General features: G+C 36.3%; 2 protein-coding genes across 3 annotated transcripts; one reads left to right on the forward strand and one right to left on the reverse strand.

The window, feature by feature from the left end:
* The first annotated feature begins 1017 nt into the window (after positions 1–1017).
* Positions 1018–5141, forward strand: cxcr3.3 (chemokine (C-X-C motif) receptor 3, tandem duplicate 3). Of its 2 annotated transcripts, XM_051719043.1 has the most exons (3): positions 1018–1040; positions 1899–2275; positions 3493–5141. In XM_051719043.1, the coding sequence occupies exons 2-3, from the start codon at positions 1928–1930 to the stop codon at positions 4270–4272; spliced, it is 1128 nt and encodes a 375-aa protein (XP_051575003.1). In that variant the 5' UTR covers positions 1018–1040; positions 1899–1927; the 3' UTR covers positions 4273–5141. The 2 variants fall into 2 exon arrangements, with proteins under 2 accessions (XP_051575003.1, XP_051575002.1); XM_051719042.1 differs by lacking the exon at positions 1018–1040 and having other exon boundaries at positions 1059–2275.
* Positions 5142–9389: 4248 nt separating this feature from the next.
* On the reverse strand, positions 9390–19745 carry cxcr3.1 (chemokine (C-X-C motif) receptor 3, tandem duplicate 1). Its single transcript, XM_051719044.1, has 4 exons — positions 19634–19745; positions 16355–16484; positions 13765–14139; positions 9390–11417 (listed from the first exon to the last, which is right to left on the reverse strand). Exons 3-4 carry the CDS (start codon positions 14134–14136, stop codon positions 10695–10697), a joined length of 1095 nt encoding a protein of 364 aa, XP_051575004.1. The 5' UTR covers positions 14137–14139; positions 16355–16484; positions 19634–19745; the 3' UTR covers positions 9390–10694.
* Positions 19746–19955: the final 210 nt, after the last annotated feature.

Below are 19955 nucleotides of genomic sequence, written 5' to 3' on the forward strand. Positions count from 1 at the left end.
TTGTTTTTCTGGTCACAAAGTGTATCAAGATTCAAGAAATAGATTTAGTTTTATTGAATACCGATGAAGCAACATCATTTGTGTGAAAAGAAATAACAACAGAAAGTTGCTTTGAATCAAATTAATAAAAAATAAAACTTATGCAGATACTTTTAAGACAGCAAGATTTTTTGAGTAAAAAATTAAGATAATGGTTCAAAATAACCACTTCAGAAAAAGGTGCATAATTTTTTTGTTCATTTCAATCACATTTGACATTTCATTATATCTCAAGTATTCTATAAACAAAATAAATCTCTACTGTGATTTGATCAGTCAATATGAGCCCACTTTGAACATTTTTAATAACAAATCTATTCCCCCCACTTAAGAAAAACAGACTTTAGCCCCTATTAAACAACAGGGGGCTTTTTACCCCAAATACTATTGTTGTGAATTCTTTACATTTTGAGTTTAAAGTTCATTGAAATGTCTGTTATTTACGTGCTATATCTTGTTACGTAACTAACGTAGTGTGGCGTTTCAAAGCATGTACGGACTCAGCGTAAGTTGCTCATTCACTATGGTACGTTAGCGGAGCGATCGGGCTTCTGTGTTTATCATTCACGTGCAGCGCTCGTATGTGCAGGATAAAGATTGTGGCAAAAAACTACATCAGACACACACTTGATATGTGTATATGGTTGAATACTGCACAAATAAAAGGCCAAGACCAGAGTTCATCCTGACCAGTACAGTAACAAAGTAACAAGTGTCACGTTTTCTTTTCAACTGTTTTATATTAAATTCCATTCTTACCGCTTATTCTGTATGATTGAGCCACCATATTAATTTACCACAGAACAACTGTACTTTAGAACATCAAACACTAGAGGACACTGTTGACACACTACTACGTTGATGTGGAAACTAGAAAGTTTTTGTGTACGTCGACGTTTGCCCATGTAACCAAGCGGTGAGAGAGAGAGAGAGAGAGAGAGAGAGAGAGAGAGAGAGAGAGAGAGAGAGAGAGAGAGAGAGAGAGAGACATGACAGCACTTGTAAGTTTATCTTCTCAACGCTCGTAAACATTCGAAACAGAGTTCATTTTATATTTCTGACTCCTGCTTTTCAGTTTATTCAAGTTTATTTACCCTCTGTCCTGCCCGGCGGGTTCAAACCATAAGCCATTTGTTGTTTCGACAACTAAAACTTGACTAGATTTTTATCTCTGTCTTTAACACACTAACCAAACAAACGCATTGCTGGTTTTCCCAGACTGAACTTATACATCATGCATGAGAATCGTTAAAACAGTGCAAAAACAAACCAACATATCTGTGTGCATTAAGTCAAAGCTTTATTATTATTATTATTTATTATTATGTGCTTGATCTCACAACTAATAAAAAACAACAATGTTAGATATGAGACAATGAGTGACCTTAACTCACACAAGCAGCAAATTAACTGAAAAAAAAAAAAAAAAACGTACACAAAAATATGGTATGGCATTAATAAACATATGTATACAATGCCTATATACATGTATTTATATTATTTATAAATAGCAGAAGAATGCTGAAGGTAGCAGTAATATGATTTTTTTAATGATTTTTAAAATGACTAAAAGAAATTAAAAAATAGCAAACACTGTTAAAGATCAATAACGTTCCTCAACAACTCAGTGATGAGGCAGGTTTATCCGTGTGTGTGTGTGCGCGCGCGCTTGCTTTCAGTTTTATTTACAACAGTCAGCTGTCCCACCCAGTACTATGGAACAATTTCAATTTCAGAACTGTTATCACATCTTGTGAAAACCCTAAGCATGTGACTATCTGCTCATAAGAAACCCTTCTCAGATCACACAAGTAGCTGCACTCGGATATTAATCTATGGTCTGCTCTGTCTCATGGCAGCACACGGTGAGCCTTTATAAAAGACAAACATGGAGTTGGAACTGCACGGACTGTTTGAGCATAACAAGACCTTTGACTATGGCGACTATGAGTACAAGGAGGAAGGTTGCCCGTCCAGCACAGTGACTGACTCCATGGCAGTCCTCATTCCCCTTCTTTACTCTGTGGGACTCGTATGGGGTTTGCTGGGAAATGGAATGGTGCTGGTAATACTGTGGCAAAAAAGACGGAACTTGAGTGTGATGGACATCTTTATCTTCCATCTGGGTATAGCGGACTGTCTGCTGTTGCTGACACTGCCTCTGTGGGCTGTAGATGCAGTGAAGGGGTGGATCATTGGCACAGGCTTCTGCAAACTGACTGGAGCTGTGTTCAAGGTGAGACAGGTGCATTAAGGGTCTGGTGTGGGTTTAGGTCTTTATTTGGGGGAATTGATGTAGTTTATTGATCTGAAATTAGTTTAGGACATTTTTTATAACTTGATTCATTGGTTTTGGACTGTGTAATAGGGGTATGTTCAGAATATCTCTGGCTATGCAGTATGTTATGTAAAGGTTAATGTACAGTCAGCCGGTCATTATCTCAAATTAACTCTGACAGGGTGATCAAGACCCAATGTGGAAAGGTCTTTTATCACCTGGATTTACTGAAAATGTTGATTGAAATATTGTAGAGCATTTTTGACCACATTCATATGTGGTTTTTGTGATCTGATTAAAAAAAAAAAAAAAACATTTAGACCCCGCTTAGACCTGTATTTAGCGCTGACCACATGTGATCGGATCACCAAAAATGAATCTTAATCACAGGTGTAATCGGGGTCTGCACTAGCCCACTTGCATGGCTACCTACCAAATGAATGAATAGACGTGACATATTGAAGAAAGAAACAGCAGAGTGTCCAGGAACACTGAACTCACAGACTAATCTCAGTGAAATCAAAAACAGTAGGTTGACTTTTCTTTAGCTAAAATCGGTCTGCGCTTACCGAAATTGGAAACACTGACCCCAGTGGACAAAGCAGTATATTTTGTTGAATGAATGAGCACGTGAGCTCCATTTTCCATGTGTATTGTCCACGGAGGGCCGCCAAAGCGCAAGTTGTGAAGTGAATTGTGTTCAGCTGTACAGGCAGTAGTACATTGAATAATAATGCATATTTTATAAACTCAAACCCCAAAACTGAACCTAACCATCAGTGGAGTAAATATATAATGTTAGAGGGAAAAATGCAACCTCCAAATCACGCTCGTCACTGTTTATGCAAACGCGATCACTTCCTGGTTTTAGTGCGTTATCTGAATCTGGACTCCCGGTTGTGCCACAGGGGAAGGTAAACACACTGGAGCCGATACAAAAATGTCTACCTGTAGTGACAACAGATAGACTGAACAAGAGCACAGCTACTGTATGTTGGAAGGTTTCCAGTCATTTATACAGCACTGCCAAGGACAACGGTCATTGTTCATAAATGTTTAATTGCTGCATTCTGCAATTGACCAATCAGAATCAGGTATTCCAGAGAACTGTGTAATAAAAGTTAATAATTTTTGTTGTAACTGTTCACTTTCACTATCTCTTCTTCAATCATCAGATCAATTTCTACTGTGGCATCTTCTTGCTGGCCCTCATCAGTCTTGACTGTTACCTGTCAATCGTCCGTAGAATGCAGTTATATTCTCGCAAAAAACCCATGGTGATTCACGGTTGCTGCGTGATCGTCTGGTTCTTTTGTCTACTCCTTTCCATTCCTGACTGGCTCTATCTAAAGGTCATCAGTGATGAAACTGATCATGCCAAAATGGAATGTAATCACTCTTACACCTTTGATTCCTGCCGTCTTGCCTCACGTTTGCTACATCTTGTTGTGGGTTTCACTCTGCCGGCACTAGTGCTCCTGTTCTGTTGTTCCTGCATCCTTCTGAAGCTACGCCACACCTCCAGTGGCCTACAGAAGAAGAAGGACAGAAGGACACATGTTCTTGTAGCCCTGGTGGTGGCCTTCTTCATCAGCTGGATGCCCTACAACATTGTCCTAATTAAGGACACTGCTCAGCCAGTGAATAATGTCTCCATAACAGGAGCAGAAAGGTGTGAAGGAAGGCAATGGACAGCTAGCAACGCAACAGCCATTTTGGGGCTTCTTCATTGTGTTGTCAGTCCTGTGATTTACCTCTTTCTCTCCAAAGAGTTCAGGCGACGTGCTTTGGCTATGGTAAAGTTCAGTGGTTGTGAAACAGACAGCAGTGATTTTTCACTTTGGGACTCAGCTGGACTGAATGATAGTACTTATGTACAACAGGAGGAACAAGGTTCACTGCAGCCTATGAATGACATTATACAAACAATAAATAACCAGGATCAGTATAGATGAAAAAAGCATGGATTCTGCATTGAGTGTTGAACGCTGTAGCTGGGTTTTCATTTAAATTTCGCATTTTTAAGCGCATTTAAAAAAGATTTGCTAAAGAAAATACTAATTGTTGCACGTTTCCATCCAGTACGTAATGCGCATTATTATGAGGGAGCCGCCTTATCATGATGAAGCAGGTGAATGACCTCCCTGCTTTAGGGAGAGTTTTATTTGCAAGATTGGAGCAAGTATCTAATTTTAAGTAGGGCTGACCAAAGATTTTCCTAGTCGACTAATAGGCATTAATTTAAGCCATTAGTCAACTAGTCGCACGTTTATGATATTAATTTAATTACTTATATATATTGGGGGAATCTGAAATTGTTGAAGTTCCAGGGCTGAGAAACAATGTTCTAAGTAACATTGCTAACACTGTTCTACATTACAGAGAAATACTAAACCGTAATAATGAGCCTTTAAAATATAAATTTTACAAGCACATGCACGAAGCCAGCTGCAGGGACACTGGCAAAAGCTGTAATGATTCTGAATGTGTTGAAAAAACAGTGAGGAGACTGTCTGAACATTTTGTGAATTTATAGAGAGAAATGCACATTAGGGTTGTGCCAACAGACGATCTCGGGGATCGACGATGGTCAGAGTGATCGCCAATAGCTGATGCCTTTGAGATGTCAAGATGATATTTGTCTCGTTTTCCCATTAATGTATCTTTGCCAGAGAGATGTTGACAACTGTTGTAAAACCATCTTTCAAAAAACTGAACAACACACATTTTAATTGCACTTATTTTATTTTATTTATTTTCCAGTTTCATTTGAATTTGTAGTTAAAATAAAAATATAAAAATAAAGTTCACAGTTTGAAATCAAGGTGTCTTGCTTTATTGTGTAGCCTTATCCCTAACCCTGCTTAATGAAAATTATCCCATAGTAACACCTAGCCTCCAACCAGCGGTAATACAATGTTTGTCGGTTTCCTGTGGAGTTTTTTTTTTTCCTGCGACCAACCGACCAATCAAAACTTGGTCGACCAAGACTCTTCTCATCGACTAACGTTTGGTCGACTGTCAGGGGGCAGCCCTAATTTTAAGTGTGTAATATTTTATATAATGGGGTTGAAATGGCTGCGATGCCCACATGCCACCAGTCTCCACATACCTGGTTGCGCCCACTTTAAAAACTGTTCTGGTGGATTGTGACTTGTGAGGACCCACTTTATGGACCAGCTGTGAGTTCAACACTTCCGAATGACAAGGGTTATGTTCAAAAAATTGTGTACTAAGGTCTTATCTTTCATTGGGCCAGTCACATCAAGCTATTGCATGATCATAACACATGCATGAATGGTCAAAACATGTCATCGCTTTGCAAATAAACTGTTTCCATCACCTTAATGTGCATTTTAACTAATTAACTAACATTCTCTTGAAAATCCACCTCCTCCTAGCGCATAAAATTTTATGCGAGTTTAGAAAGTTTATTTGCATATCAAGTGTTTCCATTCAGGATTTCTTATGTGCAATTTCAAAATGTGCATAAAAATATTTGGATGGAAACCCAGCTTGTGTCTTCTAAATCTTGCAATTTATTTAATGTGTTATTTATTTAACATGTAAGCATGTAAAAGTTATTATAACTGGACACGGAAAAGGCCAATGATGTCTGATGGAGAGTCCCTCAAAGGGTTTCTACTTGTGTTCTGGGAAATTCTGTTTATGGATGAAAAAGGAAGAATTATTTTTTTATTTTTTTTAAAGGGACAATTAATTCTACCCAACTGTTATCACATTCCTTTAATGCAATTGAATTCCATAATTTTCATTATTATGCTGGTGATTTTTTATTTATTTTTTATTTTATTTTTTTGCTCAAGTGTTGGTCAGATGTTGCATTTATAATTTTTTCAGTGCCTTAAGTGTTTTGGAAGTGTTGTTCAACACTGTTATTAATTAAGTTGATTATTCCAACAACTGGTTTAATACTTTTCTGTTTGTACTTGTATTAGGTGAAAACAGTCTTGAAGTCTTTAGAAAATAGGTGTACTCTGGGAAAAGTATTATGCTGACAAATATGAAGAACCAATTACAAAAGGGTAACAGGCAAAGAAATGCCACTTTATGCTTCAATTATGTTACAGCATGTAACGTATGAATTTATGCCTAAATGGGATAGTTCACCCAAAAATGAAAATGATGTCTATGTTTACCCACCCTTGCAGTATTCCAAACCCTTATGGCATTCTTTCTTCCATGGAACATAAAAGGAAATGTTTGGCAGAATATGAGGGACTTGACAGCCTTAGTCACCATTCAGTTTCATTGTATGGGAAAAAGAGCAGCATTAAAATTTTTCCAAATTTCTCTTGTGTTCAACGGAAGGAAGCAAGTCATACTAGTCTGGAACAAGAGGGTGAGGAAATGATGATACAATATTTGTTTTTTGGGTGGACTGTCCCTTCAAAGATGTTGTTGGTTAGAAAGTACTTTGTTCAATGTTCAGTTCAAAATGTTCATTTTATTTGTGTAGCACTTTTCACAATATATGTTCTAAATTTCCTTAACAAAGAGTAATGCCTTACAAAGCCCCCAGTGAGCAAGCCAAAGTGCGACAGTAGCAAGGAAAACTCCCAAAGATGAAATGGGATAGTGCACTGTAAAAACGTTATCACACCATCAGCAGTTTTGTGGATGATTAAGCTATAATTTCAGCTCCCATTACTGGTTGTTTGATAATACTCATTTTGTCAAATTGATTGTTAGATTTCTACAGGTCGATGGTTTCTGTAAGGGTGGTTCCTCTGAAAACAGTGCAATTTTATTGTCCCACCCAAATTTTTATCTTGAGCTTGAGGTAAATGTTTGTCATGAGAAAAAAGAAAACATCAAATAGGCTGGAAAATGAATTGTTTATCCATTGATATTTTATTTGCCAAAAAATTATAGTCATTGTGAATTGAGAGAATGATCACAGGGTCATGAGGGATAGGGTCATACACAACCTTTCAAAAGTGCTGTTGTCATACTTTTAGAGGAAGTCCCTTTCTCCCATTCACCATGGCACTTTATGTACATTATGAAAGATTTAGAAAGACACCTGTTGGGATTTTCCCAGGTGTAATATTTTGCGGTTCTCATAAGTGGAGTCCCCATGAAAAGAGATGACAACACGCATGTGTTCAGAGAGAGAAAGAGGCTTATTGTATGGACCCTAGCTTTTGTGCTGTCCTGCCAATGCAGTGTCCTTCTAAATACTTTGAGGACATTTCATCATCCTAAACAAACGAAGAGTCTATGTCTGAGAGAAAAGTTTAAGCATTTTTTAAACTTATCTTCAAACCACCAGACAGACACCAGAGGTTTAAAATTTGCTTGTGAATAAAAAAGTTCAAGGGAAGTTAAGTTTGTAAGCTGTTGACAAGGTGTTCTTATTGTTGTTAAAGGCTCTTTGACTGCGAACATTTAAAAATAGCCACGTCTCAGCACCCCACCCCAGTTCCAGTTTTGAGACAACATGGTCACCTAAAGTTTGCAAAGCCATGAGATCTGATATCATCAATATTCCATCACATTTTTTCCCCCATGCAGTCATCATTATGTGAAGAAATATGAACAAAATAAGCATATATCATTTTGTTGTTTGATGGATTAATGGAATTTAAACTATTACTCTGTGTGTGGTCAGGAAATTGCATACATTTGCAAGTTGAAATGTGAAGTTTTCATTTCCGTTCCACTATGTGTGTTTGTGTGACTGTGTCACAATTTTACTGACATGCTGTATTTGTGAAGTAAAATCTTGTTAATTGTCATGTAGATATATGTGTTCAAAGGACCTAAAATAAAAACTCTTGAAGCACTAGAAGTGCTACCTAGAAGATTTTTATAATTGTTTGTAGCTCCTCCACTGATGTTCTTTTACTGCTTTGCATTTGGACGATTTAGTGTGGACTGACAGTCAATGCTTGTTGCTCAGGATATGCATTCATTGCAAATTTTTTTTTATTGTTTTAGGGGCTGGGCCAGTAACCACATAACAAAAAAGGATAGTGTGCACTTTAGTGGCCATGGTAGAGTAATGTTGAATGTGACAGAATAGATTCAACATCACATGTTTATACAGTACGCAGACTTGTTTTATCATGTCTGCTTAGACTGGTTTGTCAACTTATGATCACTTGGACATTTGGGTGGAAATCACACCAATCCATCCTCATCCTGTGTTATAAAAGTGTGCTGAACAGGTGTTCAGTAACACACAATTGCTCTCTAAGCACAAGAACAAACACTTGATTAACTTTGGAGGTTATACTATAACTAATGTTATGACTATGTAGTCATGTTCATATTCATTTTGAAACATGATTTAGTTTTACAGTTGCCAGCTGCCCCCTAGAGGCTTCAATGAAAAAAACAATTAGAATATTAAATAAAATATGAACTGATAAAAATAAACATGCATAATACATTTACATATTTATATGAAGTATGTTTAAATGTGTGAACGTGCCACCGTGTTCTATTTGTTTCTGCTAAATATGTACAGTATTAATGTGAGAAAAAAAAGTAAAGTTATGGATAATTACACGCATATTTATACGCACAGTAGAAAACAAGAAGGGGATAGTGATGTGGAAAAATATATATTTCATGAGATCTTATTTGGATGCATCTGGATGCTGAAAGTCTCTCGACAGTCGTATGCAAACCCCACACCTACCTCTAAACCTATCCCTACCCCTTAATCTAATCCTTAAACCCCAACCTTAGTTCCAGGAGAGAGAGATTTTGGCATCCAGGCAGAACGTGGAATCTGTCCATAAAATACTTGCTGAAATAGTGACACCTTGTGGATGCTTTAAGTTCATCAATTAATTTCGCTTTACAGATTTCCTTAGAAAAAAATAGATCAAACATTAAGGCGCAATTTCCAAATACACATTATGCCTGTGAGTTCATTTCAATTTAGGTGTTGATGTAAAATCAAGAAAGTATTTTTTTTTTCCAATGGCTAATTTGATATCACCTTACATATGTAGGCTATGCACCGCTAAAGACATACTGGCCTACATATTGTCAAATGTGGTAAACATAATAAATTAAATACACATTATAACTCTTATTATTTTTTATTGCATTGCAGTTTTACAGGATTAATGAAGAAACAGAACGGACAATTCATGGTGTAGCTAGGAATAAAAAGACCAGACCTAACATGTACTGTAGGCTATTCTTACTGAAAATTACATAGGGAGGTTAAATGTTATAAAAGTTATATACAAAAAAATATAAGAGCAAATAGGAATGACAGTAAGCAACAAAATTTCAAATTTGCCACTGTTCTCCTTATTACAAAACTTATTTGAAAATGTATTTTCAGCAAATCAGCAGATACCTTATATTTAGAAACATTCATAACATTATTGTAAAACTATATGGGAAAACTAGCAAATCTGAAAAACAAATAGTTAGATGTAACATCTCAGGAACAGTTTATACAACAACTCTAGAATGCCAGTGGGCGTTTTCCAAACTGCATTTTTGTGCCCTTGAAGGGCACTGCGAGAAGGGAACATCACTCAAAGTGTCATTCAAAACTAAATTAAGAAAATGCATTATTTTCACAAAGGGCCCTACCGCAAGACTGTTAGCTAAGGGTATTCATACAGTATTACTATGCTCCCTTCAGAGTGCCCATATCAAGAGCTCTGTCCTTTGGAGTGAGTAGGGCATAAGGATGATCACTTTCAATTGGAATTTGCACAGTGTGTCATACTTATTTATTAATTTGGAGAAACTTCAATCATTCACATTGAACAAATATAAAAACAACAAAAGCAACAACAAAACATTTATCTTAATTTTATACAGACCTGCGTAGATGCAGTTACTTACTTATTTATTTTTTACTGAAATGTTATATACTATGTTATATAACTGAGTGATTATGTACAGAATGCATACTGTAAAAAAATTACCACTGTATAGCTACCTGCCTCAGCTGAAACCAATTATAGTGGTTTAAAAAAATCTTATCCATTGGACAAATTTGCCAAGTAGCCTATTCAACAGTGATCCATTCTGATCAAATGTAATCTCTTTAAATCTCTCTCTAAAATGAGTGAGCTTGCTTTTCCTGTATGCTTAAGAAACGCTAAACAGTGGAGATCTTCACTGCCATGTGTACAAAGAAAAATATCTGAAAGATAGATTAAATGACACTCCTCTGTATTTCTCATTATAATACAGTCTTTATGCTAGCTAAACAGCAAAGCTACTAGAAATATATATATACTTATAAGTACCTTGCTCCTCTGTCAATATATGTACCTTACTCCTTTGACATAATACTAGTGCAGATGTTTAAGGCTGCCGAAGAAAAAGATCACTGATTGTTTACATATACCAGTTTGATGCCATATACATTTCAGAAAGCAGAAATGTGTGAGGTGTCCACTGACTCTGACCATGCAGAGCTCTTCCGGGACACCAGCCCTGCTGGGCCCTTGAGCGTGAAACCTAGCGGTCTCAACATGTCCAGCAAATGCTGACGAAATTTCACCCCCACAAAAGCATAAAGAATTGGATTGACACAGCAGTGTAAGTAGCCCAATGTGGAAGTAGCTGTGATGGCTACATCCATTGCTGTGCTGCTGACACATGCTTGGTTATTGGAACTGATGTTCCTGTTGCTTTGGATGGTGTCGACAATGAGGGTGATGTTGTAGGGCGTCCAGCTGATGAAGAAGGCCAGTACCAGGGCTACAATAACACGCATGGCTCTCTTTTTCTGCATGCCCTGGGAGCCGTGCTGCAGCCGCACAAGGATAGAAGAATAACAGAACAGCAGCATGAGTGCCGGCAGAGCGAAACCCACCACATGGTAGAGCAGACGAGTGGCCAGTTCCCAGAAATTAGAGGGGTAATTGTGAACACATTCTGTTTTATCTTGACGTCTGGAGTCTGAAATGGCCTTGAGGTATGTCCAGTCAGGAACGGAGAGCAGTAGGCAGAACAGCCAGATGATCAGACAGCAACAGTGCGTCACCATGGGCTTTTTACGAGAGTACATCTGCACTGCATGGACGATGGACAGGTAGCGGTCAAGACTGATGCATGCCAGCATGAAGATGCCACAGTAAAAATTGATCTGATGTAGAAAGAAAGATTTTAAACCTGAAGCTGATTCTTAACATTTCCTACTGAGTATCAACACTACAGTATACCCTCCCAAACATTGGCTACAAGGATGACAATGCAAAACAATTGTGAAAACTACTTAAATGAGCCAACCATTTTAAATGATAGTTGGTGTAAAAACTAGGCATGTAACAATACAATACGAGAACACCACAAATGTTTCCCTCAAATGTATTCAAGGATTCGACATAAATGTCTTTTAAGTCATAAATGCCACAAAAGAGTCTGACACTGGCAACAAAAAGCAGAGCTATAAGTTACTTAAACAACAGCACTGCATTTGTTTTGTTTGATTGTTGAAAAAAACATATTTTTCTTGAGAAAATAAGTTTGTCTACACTTTTCACAATACACATAGTTTCAAAGCAGCTTTCTAGAAAATCATGCCTTGTCTGAAAGCCCCCTGTGAAAAAGCTGATGTAACTGTAGCGAGGACAAAACTCTTTTCAATGTTATTTAATGGTGGAAAACTGACCTCTCGTTCTACGATGTACATAGTCCAATATTATTTGGCAGCTTGAGCAAAAACCAATCGGCACATGTAATTTTGGTAATTTTGGTTTACTTGCTTGTTTTGATTATTGGGGGGTTACCTCTCCCCATCCCCCCTGGAATCTACACCCTTGATGACACTGTTGTTTGGCAAATTCAACAAGCTGTACCACTACAGTACAATCTACTTGGTGTTTGCCATCGATCTTCTCGCCTACTGTATGTACTATGAGTGTGTTGCTCTGTTTTCCTGTGAGTGCTCAGTGCCGCCTCTCCGGTGAGGAGACATTTCTGCAGCTCTCATTGTTCCGCTGCCTGGTTATATTTACACTATAATGTGCTTGTTCATGTATCGTACGATACATATGCCTGGTATTGTATATTGAGTGTTGTATCCTACGATACAATATGATACAATATTTTTTTACACCTCTAGTAAAAACGGGTTCTGGCTCAACTTGTGCAGGATCACTTCATGTCATCTATAGCCACTCCTTTGAACAGTAAGGTACTGTCAAAAGGAGACGGCTCTGTAAAGTATCTGCAGTATGAAGGCACATGCTTTTTCATTTAGCAATTTTTCAAATGTAATATGCTAAACATAACATTATCTGCAAAAAAATAAATAATAAGTCAATGCAAGTGAAAACACTGGAGACCGGAAAATAAAAAACAGGCTTCTGTTATGAATCGTGGAACAGTTCTGTGTCCATGAAAAAGGCGGATGTATTCTAGAATTATATTATTCATCTTAGTGTTCATTTGTCACTGAGGACATAATCTAAATCTCCACTTTATCTTTCAGTTTTAGATGTGAAAGTGAAACTAAACAGGCACCACATGTGAAATTCAGATGTAAAAGTGAAAGTGGAGATTTAGAGCAAAAAAAAGGACTCACATTATGATCTGTTTCTCAACCACACCTTTTATATGGCTTCTAAAGATAGAGATTTAACCACGGGAGTCTTATGGATTACTTCTATGTTTCTTTTGTGACTTTTGGAGCTACAAAGGTCTGATCACCATTTACTTGCATTGTATGTACTTACAGAGCTGAAATATTCTTTTAAAAATCTTAATTTGCTCTGCTGAAGAAAGAAAGGCATACACATCTGGGATGGCATGAGGTTGAGTAAATGATGAGAGAATTTTCATTTTTGGGTGAACTATCCTTTTAACATGACAACAGCTGGGAAAATTAAAATTGTGGTTTCTAAATATCTCTTGAATTTCGATGGTTTCTGCTCTCAGTAGACAATTATTCACCTAACAAAAAGCTAATTGTGGTCTAAACAACTGTGTTTTTACTTACTGTGAGTAAACCCATATTTTATGTAGTCTGATTCGAGTTTTTTTTTTTTTTTCATAAATCTTTCTTTACTATTCTTTGCTTAGTTTTTATCATGATTTTCAAGGATGGGAGCAAATCATATCTGTTGGTATCTGCCAAATTTAGCTAGTTTCTACCAAGTGACGGATGTATATGTGTCAAAATAGTATAGAGTTTGATTGGATGCACTGCCTTTGGCGTCAACAAATGATATGGGAAGGATTGTCTTCTCCCTTTTGAATTTTGATAATCCTATTTATTTTTGCTATGCATGACTTTATGGTTAGTTGCATCTTATTATTTGCATTTAGCATTGTTGTATCCATGCTAGACCAGACCTACAAAATATTATCGGCTTGCATTGAGAACCACTTATCTAGTTTAAACAATACAATAAAATAGAGAAGCAGTGGACTTATTTAATTTTTCATGTAAAAATGAACTTAGACACTTGGCCCTGAATACACCTGCCCACCTTGAACAAAGCTCCAGTCAGCTTGCAGAGTCCTGTGCCAAAGCTCCAACCCTTAACTGCCTCTACAGCCCAGAGTGGCAGTGTTAGCAGCAGTAGACTGTCTGCTATGCTCAGATGGAGGATGAAGATGTCTGTAACGTTCCAGCTCGCCCTCTTCTTCCACAGCACCGCCAGTACGAGCCCATTTCCCACAAGCCCCACCACCAGCGCTACAGAGTAAAGGACCGGAATAAAAATGGCATCGAAGTGCATGCTGGTCTCCTGATCACAGACCTCTCCACAGCAGGAATCATAGTCACTGCTGTAGTTATCATAACTAGAAAACCCAGAAAAGTCCTCAATGCTCAGGGTGATCGTGGTTTTAACATTCATTTTCTGCAAAGAAATATTAATTAGAAAGTATTAGTATCTATTTCTACCAGTACACATTCTTACAAAGTGCTCACACTTTCACCACTTTGCTCACTTTGATTAGTATACACTAGTGACTATGATAGCTAAAATGTTGTGACTGTCCAAGCATTTTATATGTGAAAGGTTAAATTGTGAATGTGACAGCATTTTGTGTGTGAAAATTTTTGAATAATGGCCTAGATGTCCCCTAACAATTTCAACTTACAACATTTACTCTAATCAGTACTCCTACAGTTATAAGCAAGATATTAGTTAATCCTTTGCATTTGAAGTATATTAGCTGAAGTAACGTTTATTACCAGAAGGGGGCAATGAGACAACATGATGGCAGGCAAGTAGCCTTTAAAGGTCTGATTTGCCAAGTAAGAAGTATAGGTCTCGATGGTACAATAATGGGCGTTTCTCAATCTGTGTGTGTTTTCAAATCGGGATGGGCGTTTCTGAACTACCCAATGAAAGTAAGGAATCTCAGTGTAGTAGGTAAATGGCGTAAAGCGATTGATTGGAAAACGCCTATTTTTAATTCTGCAGTGACACGTCTCAGAAAATTACGTATTCAGTATGTAAATAAAATCACAAATTGTTTGTGTCCAGCACTGGCCTTTCTTCTGTTTGTATGACAAAGCTTTGTTGTAAATTGTGTATATTGTTGCATACATTGATTTATCCCTATTGTCTTTTCAATTAAGGAAAATTACTCAAGATTTTATGTGGGCAGTTATAACGGCATTAGCACAAATGATAAAGTAGATTTTGGTCAGTTTTGTTTAATGTCTGTTGTCATTTCTTTTCAGGACCAAGTGCTTTCACATTCAAGTATATGACTCTTTGAAACAGATAAACGAAATTGGGAAACCACACTTGCCACAGAGCACATTCATGTTTTCATTCATAATAGATCTTTTTCACACTCCGGGTTTTGGAGTGCAGAAGTAAAGGTTGGCAGGGTAAACTTCAACAGTAGTGAATGGGAGATCACAGCAAATATTATTTTCATTTACCCATTTGTTCCATGACCAAGAGATAAAATCCACTCTTACATTTGAATGACTTCCCAAAATAAGAACGAAAAATAGAGAGTGGTGGATTAAAACAGTCAGATGGGAGAAGATACCAAATGTACTGTCACTCTCTCAGCAGCTGTAATCGAAACCTCCTCGCAGCTGTGGTCATTAGATTTTTAAAACTGATTCCATAACACAAAGTACAATGTTATACATTTACACTTAATATATATATATATATATATATAAAATAAATAATTAAAAATAAAATAAAAAATGCAAGATTTACGCTGATATATAAGGCAGAAACGCGTCATCACAGTCTGTGAAAAAGGTCTATTCAACTGAAAACTCATGTGACCTTTACATTGTTGCTGATATAACAATCATCACCTCTCACATGGTAATTCCTGTGAGAGGTGCCATGTCTTTGAAGATAAGTATCATTTGTAGCATCGTGTACATCTATTGCCATGAATCTACTCTTTAGGGGAAACCACGTTATTTACTGAAAAATGTTCGCAATTTCTGTAATTGAAAACCGAAATCATTGGAGGTGATAACTGCATGTTGCCTGGTATTTCCCCTTTATTTTGGATGAACCGACAGCAGAAAAAAGTAATCTCTCTCAGTCTTTGTTTCTGTATAGTCCCAGTGGGACTTTTTATTATTATTTTTATTATTTATTTATTTATTATTATTATTATAAATTCTGAAAATAATTATTCGCACATTGAACTGACGCTGATCAACAATAAATTTTAAATTCAAAACTCATTATTGCACTTCAAATCTAATGCTTTTACTAAGCAGAAAAAGGATGCAAGAGTAAAATTACTACAACAATAAAACAGCCGTGAAAACATTATTGAGTCATTTTTAAGCATTGATACGCTCTCAGAAAAAAGTACTAAACAGTACCTTTATAGTACTAAATAGTACCCCTTTTTGTACGTCTTGTTATAGTTTACAACTTTTGGGGGGAACATAATTGTATCCTAAGGACCTATTGTGTACCTTTAAAGGTACATTTATATGTATCGTTCCTCTGGGAGAATAAATTAACCTGAACAGTTTCTTTTTTTCTGAGTGTATACAATAAGTGCATAATGGCTGAAGATGCCAAATAAGTATAGCCTGAAAAAGAAAGGTTTAAAAGGAAAAACACTTACGCAAATGTGGTCACAGCAGTTGAGAGGTACCAAAATGATTGACACATTGAGAGTTGCTCAATAATAATTAAGTATAGGTCACAGTATGCAGATGCGTAGTAAAAGGGAGGAGACAGCGGCAGGGAGCACCCTGGTTTAAATGAGGAAATATGATAACAATCAGTAGTCATTCATAATTCTATTTTAAATGCTCACTTGAACTTTCTTCTCAATGAAATGTTATGCTCTGGGAAATCCAGAATATGATATGCATGTTACATGCTGGCTAAACATTGTTCGTTGTGCATTACTGACTGTCTGTGAGCTTAATCATTCTTTGGGATCTTTCATCATCCAGCAAAAACATTACTTACAGAGACATTGTAACTCCAGTATTCTAACTGATCATTGTAGTCCTGTGCATTTGCAGTTAACAGTAAATAAAAATTCAACATTTCATTTGGATTTTTTTTTTTTTTTTTAATCAAGTTTTGCTTTTTATAAACAGTTATCTGTTTATTTTGAATATACTTTTTTTTTCAAGTGTTATTTTCTGTCAGTGTGATTATGAAATTGCATTTTTGGGCAACAGAGGTGTAAATTATTAATGTGAAGTAAAATACTTTTTTTTTTTTTTTTTTTTTTGTTAACTTGTTTGATCCACCTGTGTTGCTCATGCGACGGGATGTTTTTTTCACACCTTTTCACCACGTCCGGTTCTCTCACCATTTTTACATGCACACATCACTGCTCACAAATCTTCATGTGTACCTTTTGTTTTTTTTTTTTTGATTTTCTACCTTATGACCAGAGATTTTTTTTAATTGCGTTAGTATGTACCTGTCACTATTACTGTAACTGTAAAAAGCGAAATGCACAAACGAAAAAAAAATAAATAAATAAAAAATTTAATAAAAAAAAAAAAAAAATCTTAAGGAGAATAGAGAAGAGAAATCATGCAGAGTTGAGCATTGACTAAGAAAAGGGAAGCGGGGTAAAGTTGGTTTTAAGTTCGATATTCGCTGGATATTCACCTAGGGAGAGTTAGGGACCATGTGAGAACTCCACACAATAAAATTCTCCAAAATAATCATTTCAGATTCTAAAGGTTGTAGTAACTTCCCAGAGGATATACGGAATTACTACACGAGAGATTATTACAGTATGATCAATTATATGAGTACAGTATTCAATTATTTTAGAAGAAAAAAAATCACCAAAATTCACCAAAATGATATTTTCTCATTCTAAAAGTTGTGGTAACATCCCAGAGGATATACAGACTTACTACAGGTGAGATTATTACAGTATTTATAATAATATGAGTATAATAATAAATTATTTTAGAAAACATATCACAAAAATTCACCAAAATGATATTTTCTCATTCTAAAGGTTGTAGTAACTTCCGAGAGGATAGTTGGACTTACTACAGGTGAGATTATTACAGTATTTATAACAATATGAGTACAATAGTGAATTATTTTAGAAATAAATAGTTGTGCTTTTCCACCTCCACCCACATAATTATTGTGCTAGTCTTCTTTTCCCCTATGAATTTATACTCTGCCTGTAATTTAGCTTTTTGCTATAACATCATGTGTTAGATCATCTCCTTTCTGTCTGTTCCTGCTACTTGTTCAGGGAGTTTTGTATGTTCCTTGTGTGTCTCTGAATTAAGGCTTTTTTCATCTGGTTTTCTGACTCCCTGCCTGTTGCGACCAATGCTACTTTACGTTTTTCTTACCCTGATTTAATGAATTTGCCTGCTGGTTAGACTTTCACTATAAATTCTTGTCTCCCTGCACCCATGCATGGCTGGGCAGTGACAGCCCAGAAAAGAAGCATACAACGAAATTATTACTTCAAATGAAAGTGAAATTGATACACTTGATGCAAGTGGTCCTGACTGAAACAACCATCGACTAAAACCATTGTATCCCTTAAAATCTCCAATGTCACTCAAAGGCAATTAATTAGCAACAACTTATTCAGTTATTTACTGAAATAAAATGAAAAACACTGCAAACTGACTTGCCTGTCACATTCTTTAAAGAAGATCCAAATTAATTTAAAAAAGCCTTACAAAAGGAATAAAAAAAAGAATAATAGCAATACACTTTTTTGGTGGAAATTTTGTTATGAATTTGTTATACATTTTGTTAATGGAAATGTAGTGAATATACCTACATTTAGAAAACAATTTATGGCAGCATTAACATAACAACTTGGGGATCATTATAAAAGAGTTTTTGAAAAAATAAATACCACAGATGTCCTTCTTATTTGTTATTGGGAATTATCACAGTAATATTACTTTTATATCAGGTCTTATCTCACTTCCTATAAAATGAAATATCTGATTAAACATCCAGTTGGAGAAATACTCATACAAACACAGTTTCCTTAAATTTAGTTTGCAGATGAAACTTCAACTGGATGTTGCATTGAAAATGGAGAAGACTCCGATTACAAAAAGCTGGTGGATGTCTTTGTGTTGTATTGTAGAAACAACTGCAGCTGAATATCACAAACATAACAAAGCTGGTGGTGGACTTTGAAGGAACACCTGAGTCTGACTATCATTGAGGCCCAGGACGCAGCAGTACATCAGAGCAGATGACTAAATATATCAGAAAGGACAGCTATACTAGACTTGATATACATTTACTGAAGTCAGATTTTAAAGCATCCTCTCCACAACAGCGATTTTATGAGCACCATGCTCTAGGAAGTGATAGTGGAGATCTCTCTTGCAGTCAGCAATCAGACTTTGTTATGCCATCTCTCCTGTTAAGCCTATATAACAGGAAGCAGATACAGTATTAACAGAAATGTATAGAACCGTTTCTAAAATAATTGATTTCTGTACTCATTATTGTAAAAACTGTAATAATCTCACCTGTTGTAAGTCCGTATATCTTCTGAAAAGTTACTACAACCTTTAGAATGATAAAATATCTTTTTGGTGAATTTTTGTGAATTTGTTCTAAAATAATTTATTATTGTACTCATATAATTGATGATACTGTAATAATCTCAACTTTTGTATGTCTGTCTATCCTCTGGAAAGTTACTACAACATTCTGAATGTGAAAATGTATTTTACTGGTTCCCCAGTCCAATTCTCTTGGACAGTCAGGTAAGCAAATAGGTAGATTTTTCTGTAGGAGGTACTTTTTCATATTGTAATCAATAAAATATATGATGCCATTAGGCGATTAAAAACATACACATCATATTCTGAAATGCACAACATATGATCATGCATTTGTTTTCATATCTCGTATCACTTCTCACGTGTACTCTGTTGTGAAACTTAATCTGGAGTCCAGGCAGAGTCGTCGGAGATTCGTCGATAGTGAAATGTTTTGTAATGTGTTCACCCCTGTCGCCGATTCCTCGTGTAATTTGAAAACCCTACGACTTCCATGACAAGACGGACAGTTGTGTAATATGAACGGTACCACAATCCGACGTCTTTGAAAGTCGTGTAGTGTGTTGGAGGCATAACTTGCACGTCAGTTGAATGAATGAGTGGACATCTCCTATGTTTTAACGTAGTGGGTGGAGTTTTCAGACGGTCCCTTACATCTGCTAGGCAGTCAAAGCTTATAGGAGC

The sequence above is a fragment of the Myxocyprinus asiaticus genome, chromosome 15 (assembly GCF_019703515.2).
Source record: "Myxocyprinus asiaticus isolate MX2 ecotype Aquarium Trade chromosome 15, UBuf_Myxa_2, whole genome shotgun sequence".
Taxonomy (NCBI): domain Eukaryota; kingdom Metazoa; phylum Chordata; class Actinopteri; order Cypriniformes; family Catostomidae; genus Myxocyprinus; species Myxocyprinus asiaticus.

Coding starts and splice junctions, on each gene's coding strand:
- cxcr3.1 (XM_051719044.1), bottom strand. CDS start 14,136: ATGAATGTTAAAACCACGATCACCCTGAGCATTGAGGACTTTTCTGGG. Junction 11,418..13,764: donor TGACTGGAGCTTTGTTCAAG/GTGGGCAGGTGT, acceptor TTTCTACATCAG/ATCAATTTTTACTGTGGCAT.
- cxcr3.3 (XM_051719043.1), top strand. CDS start 1,928: ATGGAGTTGGAACTGCACGGACTGTTTGAGCATAACAAGACCTTTGAC. Junction 2,276..3,492: donor TGACTGGAGCTGTGTTCAAG/GTGAGACAGGTG, acceptor TTCAATCATCAG/ATCAATTTCTACTGTGGCAT.